Genomic DNA, 21,114 nt, shown 5'->3' on the forward strand with positions numbered 1-21,114 from the left:
GAGGAAGAACGAAAGACGGTTGGAGAAAGGAGGAGATGGATCCGTAGGAGGAACTGGTACAGCGCCCCTGGGAGCACCTTCAAAATGGGGGCTTCGGGCCGGAGGAAGGCTTGGAGGAACCTTGGTTTTGTCCTCCCTGATTGCCCGACTGCCTACGCCGGCTATTCCTATTGCACCGCCTGGCGTAGTGCCTCTGCCTGGGCTAGGGGTAGGGCCTGTGCTGTTGCTGGGGCCTATTATCTTTAAGGCTGCAGAATAGACCTTCCGGCCAAGTAGGTCCATACGCCTTGCTTCTTTAGACTTGGGGGCCGGGGCTTGTTGACCGTGGCACTCCCTCTCGTTCACAGACTGGACGACGAGGGAAAACAGGGGCGGGTGAACATACAAATATACATAGCCATTCGAGGGGACCATGTATTTGAGTTCCACGCCGCGAGCAGCGGGGGAAACGGAAGCCAGGGACTGCCAGATGGTCATGGCGTTGGCTTGGATGGTCCAAATGAAAGGAAGGGCGACATGAGTGGGCGCATCTGCCGACAGTATGCTCACTACTGGGTCCTCCACCTCTGAGACCTCCTCAGCCTGTAAATTCATGTTCTGCGCTATGCGCCTGAGGAGGTCCTGGTGTGCCCTAAGGTCAAGTTGAGGGGGACTGGTGGATGTCGTCCCCGCCACTGCCTCATCCGGGGAGGAAGATGAGAAGAGACCTGGCAGGAGTGGATCCGTTGGCGGCTCTGTCTGGAGTACTGCGTCCGGCTCTGGTGGGTGCTCAGGGTCCTGAGGCTGAGATGACCTCTCCTCTGTAGGGGACGGAGGAGGACGTGAAGAGGTGGCCTCCGGAGCCCTGTGTTCGGAGGCGGACGAACGCGGAGGGATTTGCTGAGGGCCCTGAGCCTGGTGGTAAGCCCAGGGGCTCCAGAACCCCCACTGCTGACGGCCATGCTCCTGCTGGGTCTCGGAAAACAGAGCAGCAGGTCTGTCAGCGTCTAGGTATGCTCTGTCTACTCACGAAGAGACTGATGTCTGGCGAGAGGGCCATGGAGGCGCCGAACGAGAGTGGTACTTGTCCCGTACTCTTGACGGCGAAGACCTTCTCAGTGCCGGAGATCGGTGCCGTGAGCCATACCGGTGCCGTGATTGAGACCGGGACCTGCCACCAGCCCGGTGCCGGGAGGTCGACCTGGATCTGGATCGCTGACGGCGAGAACGGCTCCTCGAGTCATGGTGCTGGTAACGATGGCTGGAGCCAGAGCGGTGCCAGGAGTATCGGGACTGGCGTGAAGATGACCTATGCCGTGAGTACGACCGGTATCACCGCGGAGAGCGGTGCCGGGACTGCGAGCGGCGTCTTGAGCGAGACCTCTCTCGGGACCGGGAGCGGTGCCAGGATCTTGACTGTGATTGGTGCCGACCCAGGGAATCCAGGGACGGTGCTCACATGGTCATCGGCTTGCCCTTCAATTGAAGAACCCGCACCGACGGTGCCGGGGGTTGGGGCAGCGCAGGCTCCATCAACGCAATGAGGTCCCTGGCCGAGGAGAATGTCTTGCGCATAGAGGGCACTACCAGCTCGACCCCAGATCTTAGCAGGGAGCTGGGAGGGATCGGAGTCGACGGACCTCCCGGGCCCGGAGTCGACGAAATCCCTGGCCCGGCTGCTGCTGCCGGAGTCGGCGCCGGGCGCTCCGTCCGAGCCTGCTTAGCCGGGGTGGAGGACGCTGACGGTCTTTTCCCCAGGCCCGGTGCCGGAGAAGGTTGGTGCCGCGGCATTTTCGCGGGCCCGGAGTGGTCCGGTGCCGTAGCTGCGGCAGCACTTGGTGCCGAGGAGGAAGGGTTAAGCGCCGCTTCCATCAGGAGAGTCTTTAGGCGCTGATCCCGCTCCTTTTTGGTTCTTGGTCTGAAGGCCTTACAAATCCGGCACTTCTCAGAGATATGCGATTCCCCAAGGCACTTCAGGCAGGCGTCGTGGGGATCGCTAGTGGGCATCGGCTTCTTGCAGGCCGAGCACGGCTTGAACCCCAGCGAACCAGGCATGAGCCCAGCTCCGGGAAGGGTTAGAACCCCAAGCCCGCTAACTATATACAACAAGAACTATTAACTACAACTATTCTATACTTCACAACTATAACTATAACTAGAAAAACGACGAACAAGGAGAAACTAGGGACGTGGAGGACAGCTATGCTGCGCTCCACAATTCCAACGACCGACACGGCGGTAAGAAGGAACTGAGGAGCGGACGGGCCGGCAGGGGTATATATTAGCCGCCATGGTGGCGCCACTCTAGGGGGCGACCTGCCGGCCCGCTGGAGTTGCTAGGGTAAAAGTCTTCCAACGAGCGTGCACGCACGGCACGTACGCCTACTGAAATGGATATGAGGAATCACTCGAAGAAGAATTTATAGCTTTAAGTTTTATTTAAAAATAGAGACACATAAAATAGAAGTATTTACTGAAGAAGTTTGTACTTCTGTAAGGCATAACAGGGAAAACAAAATTGCAAAAATACCTGTTCTAAAATCTGATAGAAAAGGAAGAGACTCCACATTCTGATTACAATGCTTCAGGACTTGATCTAGACTCTCAGATTCCAAATCCCAGCTGACACCATTATCCTCTGTGTTGCTCTGCTGGTTAAGGCCCTCTGCTGATTCAAGACGAATGTACATCTAAAAAAGACAAAGGTTTTATAAAAGACAAAAGATTACAGCTTTCACAGACACATCAGAATTAACTGCCAGGTGTAAAAAGTGATAAAGGGATATTTACGAGGATAATGGTTTTTATCTTGGAAAGATTTGTCACTTAAGAAACACTGCCCCCTCCCCTAATTCTTCTTCCTCCACACCTTAAGATTTGTTTTACATTTTACTACTCAGGGTTTAGTTCAAGGCAACCAGTTACTATTTATTAATGCCACACCTGGTAACCAAAGTAACACAAGCCCTGCATATATGAAAGTGTCAAGGTGTTAGACTTCCACAGAAGTTTGGTCTTACTAAGGATTCCCTCCCACTCCTTTGGATTTGCCATTCATGGAAAAAAAACTTCTAAAACAGTTGATCTCTCTTGCGAAGCATGAAAACATTCTATTTCATCTAAATTTTATTTTTAATGTGGCCAATTAGTATAAATGTGTGTATCCATATAAATAACGAAATAATTGTTATATATAGAGCTAAACTTTCATTAATATACAAAGCTATGGTCTGCATCAAATGTCCAGTCGCAGGCATATGCAGTGCATGCATACCCATGCTGTAGAATATAGATGGAGCCAGCATTTGAACAAGAACTCACCATTACCCTCCACCCTTGATTAAAAAAGATTCTAATTATAATGTCATGTTATTTTTCTAATCACTGTAATGCGTTTCATGCTGATGTTGCATATACGTAACTGCTGCCCACAATTAGAGGAATCTGAGTAGAGAGTTTCTAGCAGTGGCTTTATAAAGGAATATTTATCCTGATAAAAAGCATATAGAAGTTCAGCTTATTCATGGACAAGGAACCAAGAGCACTTGTTAGATAATTAAATTGAGAACATATATTCTATTTTAGTTCTTAAACTAGAAACCCATCACTAAGGTATCCAAGCACCTTATCACATTTTAAATTCAGGCTTATATTTTAACAGCATTAGCTCTACCAAGAAACTTCCATGGTTTCATGCAGAAAGTTAGAGCAGTATATAAAACAAGTCATTAAAGAGAGTAACAAAGAGCCACTGATTGATCTATAGATTTACCAAGCAACATAACTTTAATAGTTCAGTGTAAACCAATCCCTCCGTCAGATTTTGACCTAACCAGCTTCTCGCTGGTCTGTGGTTTGGGGTCTGATCCAACTCACTGGAGCGTGTGGGAGTCTTTCCTTTGATTACAATGAGCATAAGATTAGGCCCTTGTCCAGAAGGGACAGTACCAAGCAGCAGCAGTGTGGACTGAGAGAAAAAACAATGCTGAATAGGAGGCCAACAAAAGGTAATTGGTAATATGCTAAAAGCCCACAAAACTGAACATTGTAGCATGAGAATGTTTCATCACTTCAATATAAGAAAGAAAATGCAGGAGAAGTCAGTATGCTGCCCCAATGATCAAATCCAATTACTTATTGTCTATTACACCAAATGAATAATTAAAAAAAATCAGATTTTTTAAAAAAAGCGAACAAGGAGGTCCCATGGTCTAAATACATTTCTGAGGGAACATTTGTGAGTTCAAGTCTCTCTCTTTTCTTACACCTCTGTATTTCATGCAGAACGTAGGGCTTTCAACACCGCCATCCATCTTTGCTGGTCTCCTGTGGCAGTCGTTGCTTCTTTCCACATTATTCAGATAGAACCACAACAGACGCAGAATTGAAACCTAACTCACTGCCTCTTGCCCTGGGGGTTCCAGTTCAATGCCTATCTTGTTACGTTATTGGGTAGTTTCTCCATGAAAAGTCTAGCCATCTCCATTTTTGTTCTGTAATTTCCAGTCCTACTGGCTTCTGTTTCATCCTCCAGGAGTTTGTTGCTTGTGATTTTTTCTAATATTGAGGATTTGTCTAAGGTAGCTGTTAATGAAGATTTAGAGTTTAGATAGTAAAGTCTTAGTAAGTCTCCAAGTTTCAGCACTATGTAGCAAGATCAACTTTACAATGGTTAAATATCTGAAGTTTAGCTCGAGGGCACGATTTCTATTTCTCCAGATCAACTGTAGAGTTACAAAAACACATTTTGCTTTTACTACTCTGGTTTAATATCTTCCTCTGTTCCATCTGTTGTACATAAAATGCTGACAAGGTATGTGATATATCCAATTTCATCTAGATCAGACCCAGAAAATGCAACTGGTGTTTCTTGTTTTATGTTGATTCTAATGGTTTTAGGTTTTTACAGTGTTGATTTTCAATCCTACTACTTGTGGATAGGCCTGTAAATCACTTGTTTTGACTTTCATGTCTCTATGGGAATGGGATAGCAAGTTGATGTCATCTGCAAAGTCCAGGTCCTCTAACTTCTGTGTCAAAGTCCACTATTTGTCCCTTATTACTAAATCCCCATATTACTCAATCCACCACCAGTAAAAAGATCACAGGTGACATAAGACATCCTAGGCTGATGCCCATAGTAACCTCAATTCACTGTTTTGCATTACTTCACACATCATATTTTCAGAGAAGCTCTGAAATTTCTGAGGGATTCCACTGTGACAGAAATTTCGATAAAACTGTTCTACTCACTGTATTAAACGCTTGTTGGAAATCTACCAATTCATATAAAGCTTTGACTTCCATTAGATTACAAGTTCTATGATACTACGTAGGATTATTATTTGATCCATACATGATTTCTCCTGTCTGAATCCTGCTTACTCTCATTGTTACCTTTAATCTATCACTTTCTTTATTCTTTATAATGTGTAATTATCTATCTTGGGACATTATTCCTGATAACTGTTTAATGATGTTGCACGGTGTCTGTGTGTCATTTTGTACTGCAGCAGTTTGTGCATCTATTGTCATTTCGTCTACAAAGTTTCATTTGTCTTTCCTACCACTATTTTGGCCTCTCTTCTTTACTGCATATTCCTTCTGGAGTCAGTGTGTGTGTGTTTTTGTTTCAGTTTAAATTTTGCATCTTTCCTCTCTATAACCTTTCATTGTGATGTTTCTTCCTGAATCCCAGCATTTCTTCACAAGTTTTAGTGAAAGTATCCTTTACCTGTTTCCATTTGCCTTCTATTGTCTCATCTTCAAGCACCTGGTATATATTTGCTAGAGGAATTCTAAACTCTTGCTGCATTTTAGTTGGGTGACATTATAATGTGGTGTCTCTGCTGTTCAGACCTATTCCTTGTTCTTATTTTTATTTTCAATTTAGTTAGCGTGTGGTCCATTCTCACGCCTGCTACCTATATGTTTTAAATTTCTATTACATTTGTGCAGAACTGTAATGTGGTTTAGTTTGGTTCCTTGTTTTGTTGGTATAGTGTAATTTGGTTTTCTGTTCTGTGATCTGCTGACCTCCAAGTTATTTTATTAATAGTAAGGGGAAGGAAGATGGTTCCTCCAGTGACCAGGTCGTTCATTCTACACACACACACAAAAAAAAAATCAGCAAACATTTCATCATTTTCATTCATTTCACCAAGGCCTTGTTTCCCCGTATTTACTTCCCTGCCAGTGTTGTTGCTCCCTGCTTTAGCATTAATTTCTCCAATTACTAGGACAACATCTCTTTTGGGGATTTTATCTATTTTGTTATGTAGTTGCTTGTACAAGGCGGTTGGTTTTTTTTTGGTTTTTTTTAAAAACACTCTTGGTTAGTTTGATTTGTAGAACAGACACTTTCTGGAATTTTGATGAAAACTGTACTATTCTAATCCTTTTTGAAACTGGTGCCCATTCTATCAAGCTTTTGGTTGCCCCCCCCTTGATTTTATCAGACTCACACCATCTCTGTGTATGTCACTGGCATTCAGTAATCCAGAATATAGTAGGATGTGTCCAGTTGACAAGGTGATTTGTCCTGATGTAACTCATCTCATTTCACTTAGACCAAGTACATCTAATTTATATCTCCCCATTTCTTGTTACTTTGACTGTTTTACCAGCCTCATGTTAGTCCACACATTCCACGTACCAATTCTGGTAATAGATTTTGGAGAGAGCAAATTCATCAGTAGAGTAGCTTCCTTGGCGGTTTGGCAACGTCATGTTTTCATCTCTCTTCTAGGTCTACTTGAATTAAGTTGCATTGAGTTTGTTGGACAGAGTGGTAGTATAGGTTTCTGTAATGACTCTGTTTTACACAGGAGTAGGTTATTAGCCCACTCTTAACTCCCTACCAGCTGGGCTAGTAGATTGCCTTAGTCTGGCTCCTACTCTTTGACCTGTCTGGCCTGGGTGATCCTACTAAGATAAATACTCCTGCCAGCATAGCTTGTGTGTGCAAGGAGGCATCTGCTTTTTAAAAGTCATGTCTATAATGTGAACATGACATTGAGAATATTTTTTAAAGAATAGAGACAGGAGTGTTTATTTCTCAAACACTCCTGCCACCCAAATATTTGAACCACTATATAAATATCTGACATGATGTAATTTAATTAACTGATACAGATTTAAATTATCAATAACTGATAACCATAAATGCTTATATGCTGACACTGATATATTTCCATGACTACGTTTACAAGACTGGAAAGAGGCAGTCATATCCTGTAGCCGTTATCAAACAAACATTTATAACATATACCTCACTAGGTGATACAAGGTGCTTAACACTAACAGGAAAAAGTTCTCCTGGAATAGGCAGTGTTAGCATTGTATATGGTGGCAAAACAGGAGCCCCTGCTTCGGATAACAGCAACTCCTAGAACAAGATAGGATTTAGTTAGGTTTCACATTTTGGTAACTAATTGCAAGTTTGCCCTTCTATGACTTCTGAAACTACAGAGGAGTTATTTTATAGACTAAAATAAGGTAAACAAGACATCCCTGATGACAAAGAAAAATCAAATCAAATCTAATTCAAATTTTCCTTGGTTCCATTTTAATTCTTATCTTCCATTTTTAAGCAGATAAAGAGGTTAGGGAACTAATTCAGTCAATGCATGAATTTTGTTTAAAGAGGATGTAAAATATTTAAAGAAAAGCTATTCAGAGGTACTCCTAAACAGTTAAGATATTTAAAAAAATGATGTCACTACTTTGACAAGATTCCTCACCAAAGGCTCTTAAAGCAAAGTAAGCAGTAATGGGTGAGAGAGGAAGGTCCTCTCATGGATCAGTAATTGGTTAAAAGACAGGAAACAAAGGGTAGCAGTAAATGGTCATTTTTCATAATGGAGAGAGATAAATAGTGGTGTCCCCCAGGGATCTGTACTGGGACTAGTGCTATTCAACATGTTCATAAATGATCTAGAAAAAGGAGTAAACAGTGAGGTGGCAAAGTTTGCAGATGATACAAAATTACTCAAGATAGTTAAGTCCAAAGCTGACTGCGAAGTCACAAAGGGATCCCACAAAACTGCATGAATGTGAAACTAAATGGCAAATGAAATTCAATGTTGATAAATGCAAAATAATGCATAATGGAAAACAATCAACTATACATATAAAATAATGTGGTCTAAATGAGTTGTTGCCACACAAAGATCTTAGAGTCATTGTTGATAGTTCTCTGAAAAAACACTTGCTCAATGTGCAGCTGCTAGCAAAAACGCTAGCAGAGTATTAGGAACCATTAGAAAAGGGGTAGATTAAAAAAAAAACTGTAAATATCGTAAAGTCACTATTTAAATCCATAGTATGCCCACACCTTGAATACTGTGTGCAGTTCTGGTCACCCTATCTCAAAAAAGATAATAGAAGAATTGGATTAAGTACAGAAAAGGGCAACAAAAATGATTAAGAGTATGGAACAGCTTCCATATGAGAGTAGATTTAAAAAAAGACTGGGAGTATTCAGCTTGAAAAAAAACAAAAACAAAAAAAACACACTACTATATTTTAGTCCCAGGCAGTAAACAGAAATTCACATCCCATGACCTGTCCATGACTTTTACTATATACCCCTGACTAAAACTGGGGGGGGGGGGGAGAAGAGACAGCTTGGGGGGCACCACGGGTGCTGGGGGAGGCACAGACCAGGAGAGGTGTGTGCCGCGGGTGCGGCGCAGCCCATGCTCAAGGGGAGGATTGGCGGGGCTGGGGCATTCCTACCTCCACGTGCTGCCTCCGCTCGGCCCCAATCACCGGTTCTGCAGCTCCCACTGGCTGGGATCCGTGGCCAATGGGAGCTGATGGGGCGGTGCCTGCCGGCAGAGGTGGCACATGGAATTAGGAGCTGAGGGAGGGGAGTTCCTGTAGATTTTCCGGGGAGTCCGCCCTAGGTAAGCGCCCTCCCACACCCAACCTCCAACCCTGAGCTCTCCTGCAAACTCCTCTTGCTAGGGGCAGGGGATGAGACTGCCCCAGCAGCAGCCAGTGCAAATAGCCCAGGTGCTCAGGTGGCCCCCAGGCCAGGCACATTTGCTGCTGCAGAAGTCATGGAGGTCACAGAAAGTCACGGAATATGTGACAAACATGGAGTCTTACACAACACAAGAACGAGGGATCACCCAATGAAATTAGTAGGCAGCAGTTTTAAAACAAACAAAAGGAAGTACTTCTTCACACAACACACAGCCAGTCTGTGGAACTCATTGCCACGAGATGTTGTAAAGGCCAAAACTATAACTAGATTCAAAAAAGAATTAGGTTTAAGTTAATGGAAGAAAAGTTCATCAATGGCTAAGATGGTCAGGGATGCACCCCCACTCTCCAGGTGTCCCGCAGCCTCTGACTGCCAGATGTGGGACTGGACAACAGGGGAGGGATCACTTGATAATTGCCCTCTTCTGTACATTCCCTTTGAAGCATTTGGAACTGGCCATTGTTGGAAGACAGGATACTGGGATAGATGGACCATTGGTCTGACCTATTCTTAAGTTATGTACTTTATTTGAGGCTAAGAACAAGAAGATAACACAGCAGAATAAAGCACTGATAATTAGATGTAACTTCTCCACTAAAAGATAAAATAGAGGTACAGCTAAAGCACTGGTCAACAGCAAATGCTAAAAATCAATCCATGGCTTCCTTCCCAAAGTAACAATACAATATATAATGTACTTTGCACTTGACTGAAAAATGGCTGAAATACTGAAAAGTCCATTTTAAAATTTTTCTTTAACAAGCATAAAGAAGGGTTTCAACCATTTCAAGAAGGAAGCAAGTCTTTAGGAGGGATCTGAATAAAATAGACTGGGACCTGCCACAGAAGGATTAGGTAAGGTAATGAGTTTTAGTGATCAATTGTAAAAAACCCACAAAACCTAAACCTACCCATTCACACGCTACACATTGAAACTTACCTCATAGCTGATTTTACATTTATCCTCAGAACACTTTTCACTGTAATGTATTAGGTCCTAAAAAGCAAGTAGAGTACAGTTCAATTTAGGTACCAGTGTAATAGGGGCCTTATAAACACCTAAAATATGTAGATAAAACACTTAGATTTATCAGGTAATATTTCCTTAATTCATAATACATAAAGGTTGCCTTGATTCAGGAAAATATTTAACTCTCATTGATATCAATGGGACTAAAGAACATATTCAAGTACTTTCATGAACTGAGGCTTTAGAACCTGATCTGCAGTTTGCATTCAAACAAAATTTCCACCGAGTTCCAATGGAAATTTTGTCTGAGAACTGCAGGATTTGGCCAATTCATTAACAGAAAGGGAATCCATATATAAAAAATTGCAGTATTTTCTAGTAAGAATGGACCAACCCTCCTTGAACTTTGAGATGTGATTGGGTACTTTCAACAACCCTCAAAAAAACAGGTTCCCTCTTGCACCACTTCATAGCTTCTCTCAAAAACATGACTGAAAATAGGTATTCAGTAGTTGCCTTCCAACAACTGTGCATTTTGGGGCACAACTAAATGGGAGAAGGGATGAAATGACTATAAGGTGTATGAACAACTAATTGAAAGACCGTTCTCAAAGACTAGTTTATCAATGGTGTGCTGTCAAATTGGAGCGATTTATTTAGTAGAGTCCCACATGAATCAATCCTGGGTCTGGTACCTTTCAATATTTTCATTATTTGGATAATGGAGTGGAGAATATACTTCTAAAACTTGTGTATGACACTTAGCTTGGAGGGGTTGTCAGAATTTTGGAGGACAGGATTATAATTCAAAATGACCTTGACAAATTGGAGAATTTGTCTGAAATCCACAAGGTGAAATTCAATAAAGACAAGTATAAAGTACTACCTTAGGAAGGAAAAATCAAATGCTCAGCTACAAAATGGGGAATAATTGGCTAGGTGGTAGTACTGCTGAAAAAGATCTGGAGGTTAAAATGAACTATGAATTGAACATGAGTCAACAACATGATACAGCTGCAAAAAAGGCTAATATAATTCAGGAATGTATTAGCTGGAGTGTTGGATCTAAGACATGGGATGAACTATCCCACTCTATTTGGCACTCATGAGGCCTCAGCTGGAGTACTGTGTCCAATTCTGGGCTCCATATTTCAGCAAAGTGGTGAACAAATTGGAGAGAGTGCAGAGGATAGAAAAAAATAAATAAAAGGCTTAGAAAACTTGACCTTTGAGAAAAGTTTAAAAAAACTGGACATCTTTAGTCTTGAGAAAAGAACAGTGAGGGGGACCTGCCAATAGTCTTCAAATATGTTAAGGGCTTTTATAAAAAGGAATGTGATCAATTGTTTTCAATGTCCACTGGAAGTAGGATAAGTAGTAATAGCTTATTCTGAAGCAAGGGAAATTAAGGTTAGATATTAGGAAGAAACTTTCTAACTATAAGGGTAGTTAAGCTGTGGAATAGGCTCTCAAGAGAGGTTGTGGCATTCCCATAATTGGAGTTTTAAAGAAAAGGCTGGACAAATACCTATCTGGGTAGTCTAGAGTTACTTGGTTTTGGCTCAGCACAGGATTTGAATTCCTGAAGTCTCTTCCAGCCCTACATTTTTATGATTCTCTGACAAAGTGCAGAGCAGTGAGTATATAAAGTGGAGCAAAAATAAAGCATAGATGAAAAATCTTGGCTTCCTCCCTCTCCATAAAGAGGAAATGTTATTCAGGATGAGGTAAGAAAAAGCCACTCCCCCTGAAGTTTCTGCCACTTCTAGAGAAACCAGATCAGAAGAAGCAGGGAGAGTCAGGTATTTTACTTCTGAAGTGTCCTTAAAAATAATTTGAGAGTTTAAATGCTTTTCTGAAGTTAACTATTGTACCTTTTGGATGAAGTCCACAAAAAATGGTTACCTACCTCTCGTAAATGTTGTTCTTCGAAATGTGTTGCTCATGCCCATTCCAATAGGTGTGTGTACGTGCCGCGTGCATGATCGCCAGAAAGCTTTTCCCCTAGCGGTACCTGTCAGGTCAGCTGTGAAGACCCCTAGAATGGCGCCTTTATGGTGCTGTATATATGTCCCTGCCAACCTGCCATCTGCTCAGCTCCTTCTTGCTGGAATACTTCAACAGTGGGGAGATGGGCAGGATTTGGAATGGACATAAGCAACACATCTCAAAGAATAGTTATGAGAGGTAAGTAACCATTTTTCCTTCTTCAAGTGATTGCTCATGTGCATTCCAATAGGCGACTTCCCAGCAGTTACCCAGGGGGAGGGGTCGGAGTTCACCTGATCGCTGAGTACAGGACTGCCCTACCAAAAACAGCATCATCCCTCACCTGCTGGGTGATGGCATAGTGTGAAGTGAAGGTGTGGACTGAAGACCAGGTTGCTGCCTTGCAGATATCTGGATAGGGACCTGCGCCAGGAATGCTGCAGACGCCACCTGCACTCTGGTAGAGTGTGCCACAAATGGAGGGGCTGAAACTTTAGCCAGGTCATAGCAAGTCCTAATACACAATTTGATCCATGATGAGATGTGCTGTGATGAGATCGGGAGCCCTCTCATTCCTTCTGCGATAGCAATAAAGAGCTGTGGTGATTTACGAAACGGCTTCATGCGTTCAATGTAAAATGCCAAGGCACGTCTAATGTCCAAGGAATGGAACATGCGCTCCCTGTTAGTGGCATGGGGTTTAGGAAAGAACACAGGTAAAAATATATCTTGGTTCACATGAAACTGGGATACAACCTTAGACAGGAATGCAGGAGCATGTAGCTGCACCTAGTCCTTATAAAATACTGTAATAAGGAGGTTCAGAGGTCAGTGCTCTGAGCTTGGATACCCCTCCAGCAGAGGTTATAGCTACCAGAAAGGCCACTTTCCAGAAGAGGAAGGACAGAGGGCAGGTAGCCACGGGATCAAAGGGGAGGCCCAGCAGTGAGGACAGGACCAGGTTGAGGTGCCACAAGAGAACGAGCTGTCGTACCGGGGGATAAAGTCTGTCTAGGCCCTTAAGAATCCTGGTCACCATGGGGTTACCGAACACTAACCCCCACCCCCCGCCACCATTCCCGGTGGCTGAAATGGCTGTAAGGTGTGATACTGCTAACCTTTGGTGCTTGAGATATAAAAGATAGTGCAAAGTAATGGGAATTGGGGCTGATTGTGGCTCAGTTCCCCTTTGTCGAGACCAAATGGAGAAATGCTTCCACTTAGCCGGGTATGTGGCTCGAGTGGAGGATTTCCTACTTCCTAACAGGACCTCCCTTACTGAGTGTAGGCACTGAAGCTCAAGAGGGTTCAGCCATGGAGCTTCCATGCCATGAGGTGGAGGGAATCCAGGTTGGGGGGTTGCAGACGGCTGTGGTCCTGTGTGATTAAGGTTGGACAGAGAGGTAACACTACTCGTCTGTCCACTGAAAGGTTCAGTATCATGGTGAACCAGTGCTGTTGAGGCCATGCCGGTGCTATGAGGATCAAATAAGCCCTGTCCTGACGAGTCTTGAGGAACACACTGTGTATGAGGGGGAATGGCGGGAATGCGTACAGCAGGTGCTCCGTCCATGACAAGTGAAAGGCGTCCGTGGTGAGCCTGGGCTGTGATTCAGGAAGGAGCAGAACCTCTGGCACGTCCTGTTGCCCCATACTGCAAACAGGTACATGTAGTGAGAGCCCCACCTCTGGAAAAATCGAGTGAGCCATGTCCGGTCTGAGGGACCCCCTCATGTCCATGGAACGAGTGACTGAGGCAGTTGGCCAGCTCGTTCTGTGTCCCGTTCTGGGGTGTGTAGCCCCCGAGACTTCAGAGTCGCGTAAGAGTCCTTTAGGCTATGCAGGCCCATGTCTGTGTTTTGAGCAAACAGGCCCTTGCAGTCAAAGGGGAGGTGCTGTATAGTATTCTGGATCTCTGGTAGGATACCCGAAACCTGGAGCCACACACTGCACCTCATTGCAATGGCAGTGGCCATGGTTCGAGCTGCAGAGCCTGTCGCGTCCACTGCTGCCTGGAGGGCGGTCCTAGACACCACTCTACTCTCTTCAAGGAACGTACCAAAATCCTTGAGAGTCAGCCAGGATTAACTCCCAGAATTTAGCCAACAAGCTCCAGGCAGGGCCGGCTTTAGTAAGTGCGGGACCCGATTCTAACAGTTTCAACGGGGTCCCAGCAGGGATGACTGGAAAAAAAACAAACAAACCACACATAAAAAATACATGGGGCTTGTACTCACCGGGCAGCACTTCTAGTCTTCGGAGGCGGGTCCTTCACTTGCTCTAGGTCTTCGACAGCACTGAAGGACCTGCCACTGAAGTGCTGCCAAAGACCCGGAGTGCCGCCGGGTGAGAAAAAATTAAAAAGGAGCCTCCAGCCAGGGAAGGGATTTCTGCCACTTGCCCCTCCTGGCAGCCCTGCCACTGGGCGCGGGGCCCGATTCGGGGGAATTAGTGGAATTGGTCTAAAGCCGGCCCTCAGGAATTAAAGGCGTATCAGCTAAGCACTGCCTGCTGATTCGCTACTCAAAGCTGGATCCCACCAGTCGAATAGACTTTATGGCCAAAGAGATCCAGCCTCTTAGTGTCCCGTAACTTAGGTGCAGGGCCTGGCTGTCCTTGCTGCTCCTTGCTGTTTGCTACATCAACCACCAGAGTCCCTGGCTGGGGATGGGTAAAAAGGTGCTCACAGCATTTTCACAGCACAAAGTAGCATCTCTTGACCCCTTTAGCTATTGGTGGCATAGAGGCCAGGGACTGCCAGAGCACCCTCGTGGTGTTCTGAATTGTCCTTATGAGAGGCAAGGCCACTCTAGAAGGACCCTCGGGAAGGAGGATGTCTACCATCAGATCAGTGTCCTCCATAACCTCCTCTGCCTGGAGGTTAAGGTTAACTGCCACCCTCCTAAGCAGGCCTTGGTGATAGAATGGTAGATGTGCCTGCCACCGCCTGTTCCAGTGAAGAGTTTCCAGGTATGGGGTCTTCCGGCCCCTCTGGAGGTTGGGTCAGGTACCTCAGAGCTCTCCACAATCGGAGGTTCAGGAGCCACCGTCAGTGGAAGAGGGACTGCGCTTGCCTATGGCAGCTCAGCAGCCCTGTCTTGTACGGAGTCCTTAGGGGCCCTAGAGATGTAGCATGTCAGCGATGTTGCTGATAGAGGGGCATGGGGGGGGCAACACTACAGATACCAGCCTGGATCTCTGAGCCTGATGGTAGGCTCAAGGGGTCCAAAAGGGCCATTGTACTGGGGTGGCTAAGCGATGGCTGGTGCCAGTTGTTCCGCTGGCCTAAGGTGCCGGGATCGGTGGTGGCTGCTTCAGGAGACAGAAGATTCGGCGTCCGACTCTGATGAGTATTCTGTACCCGACCATGGGGGACCAGGGCCTGACGGTGCCAGTGAGCAGCACTGGGAAGATGGAGATCGGCGCTGCAACATCACGGTCTTCCCCTGATGATGAATCAATGACGGTGCTGCCATCGGTGCCACGACGGATACTGGAGCCGTCCGTGGTGCCGGGCTCGACGACGCAGTCGGTGCCGTCGCTGGTGCTACTGGTAGTGCCTGAGTTTACAAAGCCAGGTACTGTGCCATCATGGCAATGTGGTCTCAAGCTACCTCATGTGTGTTCGGAGTGGAGGGGAGGTCAAGCTCTTCCTCCAAATCGTCCCGGGTAGGAGAGTCCATTCTCACCGGACTCAATGGCTCTAAGTCAATGGCGCCAGTCCTTGAGCACCAGACCGAGTGTCCCACCAGAGGACGCACCCCACTGGAATTCGTCCTTTGTTTCTTGACAAGGGAACGTCCCCTGTCTGGTTTCTTTTTCTTATGTGGCACCAGGAACACGAACAGTGACGCCTTGTGGCACTGGCCTTGCGGGCCAGGGAGCGGTGCTGGTGCTCCCTAGTGGAGTCCTTCCTCGGTGCTGGGACATCCCACACCAAGGCCACTGCGCTGCACACTGAGGATGCTGGTGTTGGCTCTGGCTTCGGACGATAGTCTCACTCCCTCTTAGTCTGGGGTCTGAAGCTCCAGTAAATTGGGCACTTATCTTTCTGATGGCCCTCCCCGAGGCACTTGAGACAGGGGGCGTGTGGATCACTTGGGGACATGGGTTTTGCCCACCACTCGCAAGCCTTAAACCCCTGCAACCGAGGCATGCCCTGGCACCAGGAAGAGTAGAACAGGAGGAAACCCCCTGAAGTAAGCTAAACTGATCTACAACTATTAACTAACTAACGACTATTCACACAAAAACAAGAGAACCATTAGGTAAGGCACTTGCAGATGCAAGAGCTGAGCCGTTCCAACGACCATCATGGGCAGTAAGATGGAACTGACCAGGCAGTGGGTCGGCAGGGACATATATACACCGCCATAAAAGCACCATTCTAGGTGTCTCCACAGCCTGATGGGTATCACTAGGGGAAAACCTTTCCGGCGATCGTGCATGCAGCGCATACACACACCTACTGGAATGCACATGAGCAATCACTCGAAGAACTATAAGTTTTATATCAGTTTAGAATAATAAATTCATTAATAAAATTTAAAATTAAGCAGCTATCATTTTCAGTACAGTTCTCACTGTTACTATGGATGAATTCAAGAGCAAAGAGTTTGCAATTCCCTAGGAATTTCCATGCCACTTTGGCAAGAAGTTGTACCTATGTTTTTTTCTACTTGCAAACTATGCCTTTGACATTGCTGATTTATACATGTTCAGACATTAGTAATATACAACAAACCTAAAAGGCATTTAAAAATGTGACAAAGTAATAATGACAATAACCTGGGGGAAAGGTCACAACCACAAATGGATTAAATGTTTAATCTTTCAGAGCCACTACAGCAGCAAAAACAAACAATAAATCTTACTTACTAGATTTGATATATCCTGACAATCTTCAATAATGCAGTGTTTGTGGTATGCCATAAAGGAAGAAAGTGACATCCCATCAAAATAAAGATTAACAGATACTTTGCCCCATGGATTATCTGGACGTTCCTGTTTGAATAAAACAAAGTAGACAATTGCCATAATGCATATAACATCATGGCTGAGATTTTGCCAACATAATAGTCATGAAAGAGGAAATTACTTACCTGTAACTGGAGGTTCTTCAAGATATGTGGTCCCTATTTGTATTCCAAACTTGGGTGCACATGTGCACCATACACTGGAGCAGGAAGTTTTCAGCAGCGGTGTCCACTGATGTGTATGTATGTCATATGTTACCTCGTGCTCCAGGTGAGGTTAAGAAGCTATGCAGGGAGACGATCCTTCAGTCATCCTCTTCACACTGAATAGCGCAGTCCGTACCAGAGGAGACACTGAGTGGGTATTGGAATACAAATAGGGACCACACATCCAACTACAGGTGAGTAACCTCTTCTTCTTCGAGTGATGGTCCCTATATGTATCCAAACGCAGGTGAGTATCAAGCAACGATCAGCTTGGAGGGGGGTATGAGGACAAACGAGGTATCGCTGTCAGCAGGACAGCACAGCCCACAGCTGGATCTTCTGTCGCTCCCTGGGTGATGGCATATTAGGTAGTCAAGATCTGCACAGAGTGCCAGGTTGCCACCCGGTATATGTCTTGCCAGGGGATGTCCACTAGGGAGGTGGAGGCAGCTGCATTTGAAGCAGTGGGCTGTAATCCTGACTACCTGTAGCACTCTTTGATGCATGTAGAGATGCACTTTGATATGAGTTGTGAAGAAAGGGCTTGGCCTAGCAATCTTTCTGCAATGGCTATGAAAAAGCATGGAGAGGTGCAAGAGACGTGGGTCCTGTCCAGGTAGAACACAAGTGCACAATGGACATCCTAAGAGTGCAGAGTCCTGCCTGTTGGAGTGAAGTGTGGCTTAGGATGGAAAACCGGGAGATGGATTGACTGGTTGAGGTGTAACTCAGAGACCACTTTTGTGAGAAACGTAGGGTGAAGATGCAACAAAACTTTGAATGGAAGTTTATAGGTGCAGTCAGCCATCATGGCTCCCAATTTGCTGACCTGCCTAGTGGAAGTGAAGCCCATGACAAATATGACCTTCATGGATAAGTGAGAGAGGAAACATGTGGCCAGGGGCTCAAAGGGACGTCTGATAAGGGCACAAAGTACAAGACTGATGTTCCAGGGGGAGAGTTGGTTTAAGGACTAGTGGGAAGTGTTCATCAGTCCTTTCAGAAAGCAAGTGGTGGTGGGGGGGGGGGGAGAAAACATCAAGTGGCCATCCATTGGCGGGAGGAAGGCATTAAGTACCATGAAGTGGACTTGGATCGAGCTGAGGGAAAGGCTTGAAGTCTTAAAATCCAGGAAGTAGTCCAGGATGGTGGGGACAGAGACATCACAAGGAAGAGATACTGGCACTGCGCCTCAGGAGGTGAAACGCTTCCATTTCACAGCATAGTAAGCCCATGTGGAAGCTCATCTAGGTGAACATGATTTGTTGAGGAAGAGTCAACAAAATTGTTGTAAAGGGAAATCATGCCTCACCAATTTATTAGAATTCTTTGAGGCGATGAACAAGAATATGGACAAGAGGGGTCCAGTGGATATAGAGTACTTAGATTTTCAGAAAGCCTTTGATACGGTCCCTCACAAAAGGGAAATAAAGGGTAGGAATAAATGGTTAGGGTCTCAGAATGAAGAGAAGTAAAAAATTGGTGTCCCCCAGGAGTCTGTTCTGGGACCAGTACTGTTCAACATATTTATAAACAAACAATCTGGAAAAAAGGGTAAACAGGAGGCTGCAAAATCTGCAGATGATACAAAACTACTCAAGATAGTTAAGTGAAAAGCAGAATGTGAAGAGTTACAAGGGGATCTCACAAAAGTGGGCAACAAAATGGCAGATGAAATTCAATGCTGATAAGTGGAAAGTAATTAACATTGGAAAACAATCCCAACTATACATATAAAATGATGGGTCCTAAATTAGCCCGTTATCACTGAAGAAAGATCTTGGAGTCATTGTGGATAGTTCTCTGGGAACACCCACTCAAAATGCAGTGGCAGTCAAAAAAGCTAAAAGAATGTTTGGAATCATTAGGAAAGCAATAGATAGTAAGACAGAAAATATGTTGCCTCTATATAAATCCATGGTACGCCCACATCTCAAATACTGCATGAAGTGGTCACCCCACCTCAAAAAAAAAAGATATACTGGAATTGGAAAAGGTACAGAAAAGGGGAATAAAAATGATTAGGGGTATTGAACATCTTCCATATGAGGAGAGATTAATAAGACTGGGACTTTTCAGTTTGGAAAAGGAACTAAAGGGGGATTTGATAGAGGTCTATAAAATCAAGACTGGTATCGAGAAAGTAAATAAGGAAGTGTTATTTACTCCTTCTCATAGCACAAGAACCTGGGGTCACCAAATGAAATTCATAGGCTGCAGGTTTAAAACAATCCAAAGGAATTATTTCTTCACACAATGCACAGTCAACCTGTGGAACTCTTTGCCAGAGGATGTTGTGAAGGCCAAGACTATAGCAGAGTTCAAAAAAAGAACAAGATAAATTCACGGAGGATAATGGTTATTAGCCGGGGGGGGCAGGGATGGTGTCCCTAGCCTCTGTTTGCCAGAAGCTGGGAATGAGCAACAAGGGATGGATCACTTGATGATTATCTGTTCCTTTCATTCCCTCTGAAGTACCTGGCATTGGCCACTGTCGGAAGACAGGGTACTGGACTAGATGGACCTTTGGTCTGATTCAGTACGGCCGTTCTTATGTTCTCATCTGCTGTTTAAGTATATGATGTACCAATGTCAAGCAGGCTGTTTACATGCGAGTCCCATCCAAAAACATGGGCTGTGAGGCGAACTGGGCTTGGGCTGGGATGTTGGACTCTGCCCTGGTGCTGGGTGAGGAGGTCTGGCAGTGTGAGGAAGTAGACTGAGGGGCGGGCGGAGAGTATGAAAACCAGAACTATCAGAGCAAAACAGAGCTATCAGTAGGGCTGTGGCTCAATTGCAGCAGATCCTGCGCAGTATTTGGGGAATGGGGGAAGGCATAGCAGAGACCTGTCCCACCACAGAAGGAGGAGAATATTGCCCTGGGACTTATGCTCCATGGTCCCCCAGGAGCAGTAAAGGAGAAACTTGCGGTTTTTGTGAGTGGTGAAGAAGTCCCAGTGAAGGGTGCCCCAGACATGGCAGATGGAAAGGAGAGTGGGATTGTGTAGCTACCACTCATAATTGAGGTACCAGGTCCATCCAAGTGTGCCTGAAGAGAGTTCTGCACTTGCAGGAGGTATGCCGCATGGAGTATGACATTCTGGTGGATACACCAGTTCCAGAAGTGGATAGACTCTGCACAAAGCGACTAGGACTCGGTGCCCTCCTGCCTGTTTATGTATGCCACCACAGTGGTATTGTCAGAAAGGAACTGAATGTGGAGAGCTCAGATAAGGGCAGGAACATATGGCAGATAAGGCGGAGCGCCTGCATCTCCAGGATATTGATATGTATGCAGGTTTCATGCCGAGTCCAAGCCCCTTGGGTGGCATGGCTGCCAAAGTGGGCACCCCAATTGGCTAGGGAAGCATCCATGGAGAGGGTGGTGGTTTGAAAAGGAGTGGCAAAGGAGGTATTTATTTTGAAAAGGTTGGTCCACCATGTAAGGAAGGACTGGAAATGAGACGATCAGTGTGGTGGTCAGGTAGTTGAAGTGTGGTCTGCAGATTGATAGGAGCCACAGCTGTAGATAGAGCATGTGCAGATGGGCATGCAGAGTCACATGGGTGCAGGCTGCCATATGCCCAAAGAGAAACAGACAGCGGCGCACTGTGCTGTGTGAGTTGTAGTGTAGGGCCATCAGGGCAGTGAAATGGCCTGCCAGGGGAAAGACCTGAGTTGCTACAGAATCCAGGCATGCTCTGATTAAGTGAACTGTCTGCATCAGGATAAGAACAGATTTCTCCTCATTGAAACAGATGTTGAGAGTGGTGGGAAGAGAGCAGAGAGGACAGATGGCGAATACAATCTTGGGGAGGGATGGTGCCACCAAAAGCCAGTCATCTAAGAAACAGAACACAGAGTACCACCTCAGTAGTTTTAGTTGGAGCAGCCATGACCACAAAGACTTTGGTGAAGACTCTTGGGGCCATCGCAGTGTCAAAGGGGAGAAGTCTGAACTGGTTGTGGTTGTCACCTACGTGGAAGCAAAGAAGCCTGTG

The 21,114-nt window shown here is 45.4% G+C and overlaps 1 protein-coding gene across 1 annotated transcript in view; it reads right to left on the reverse strand.

Annotated features, from left to right (window-relative positions):
- RNF17 (ring finger protein 17) overlaps window positions 1-21,114 on the reverse strand; it is a 232,475-nt gene that overhangs the window by 23,000 nt on the left and 188,361 nt on the right. The window contains exons 33-36 of the mRNA XM_075066159.1: window positions 16,809-16,934; window positions 9,912-9,968; window positions 7,250-7,366; window positions 2,510-2,669 (exon numbers count right to left, since the gene is read on the reverse strand). Coding sequence (XP_074922260.1) covers window positions 2,510-2,669; window positions 7,250-7,366; window positions 9,912-9,968; window positions 16,809-16,934 — 460 coding nt within the window. The remainder of the gene's footprint in view (window positions 1-2,509; window positions 2,670-7,249; window positions 7,367-9,911; window positions 9,969-16,808; window positions 16,935-21,114) is intronic.

The sequence above is a fragment of the Chelonoidis abingdonii genome, chromosome 1, assembly GCF_003597395.2.
Source record: "Chelonoidis abingdonii isolate Lonesome George chromosome 1, CheloAbing_2.0, whole genome shotgun sequence".
NCBI classification, from domain to species: domain Eukaryota; kingdom Metazoa; phylum Chordata; order Testudines; family Testudinidae; genus Chelonoidis; species Chelonoidis abingdonii.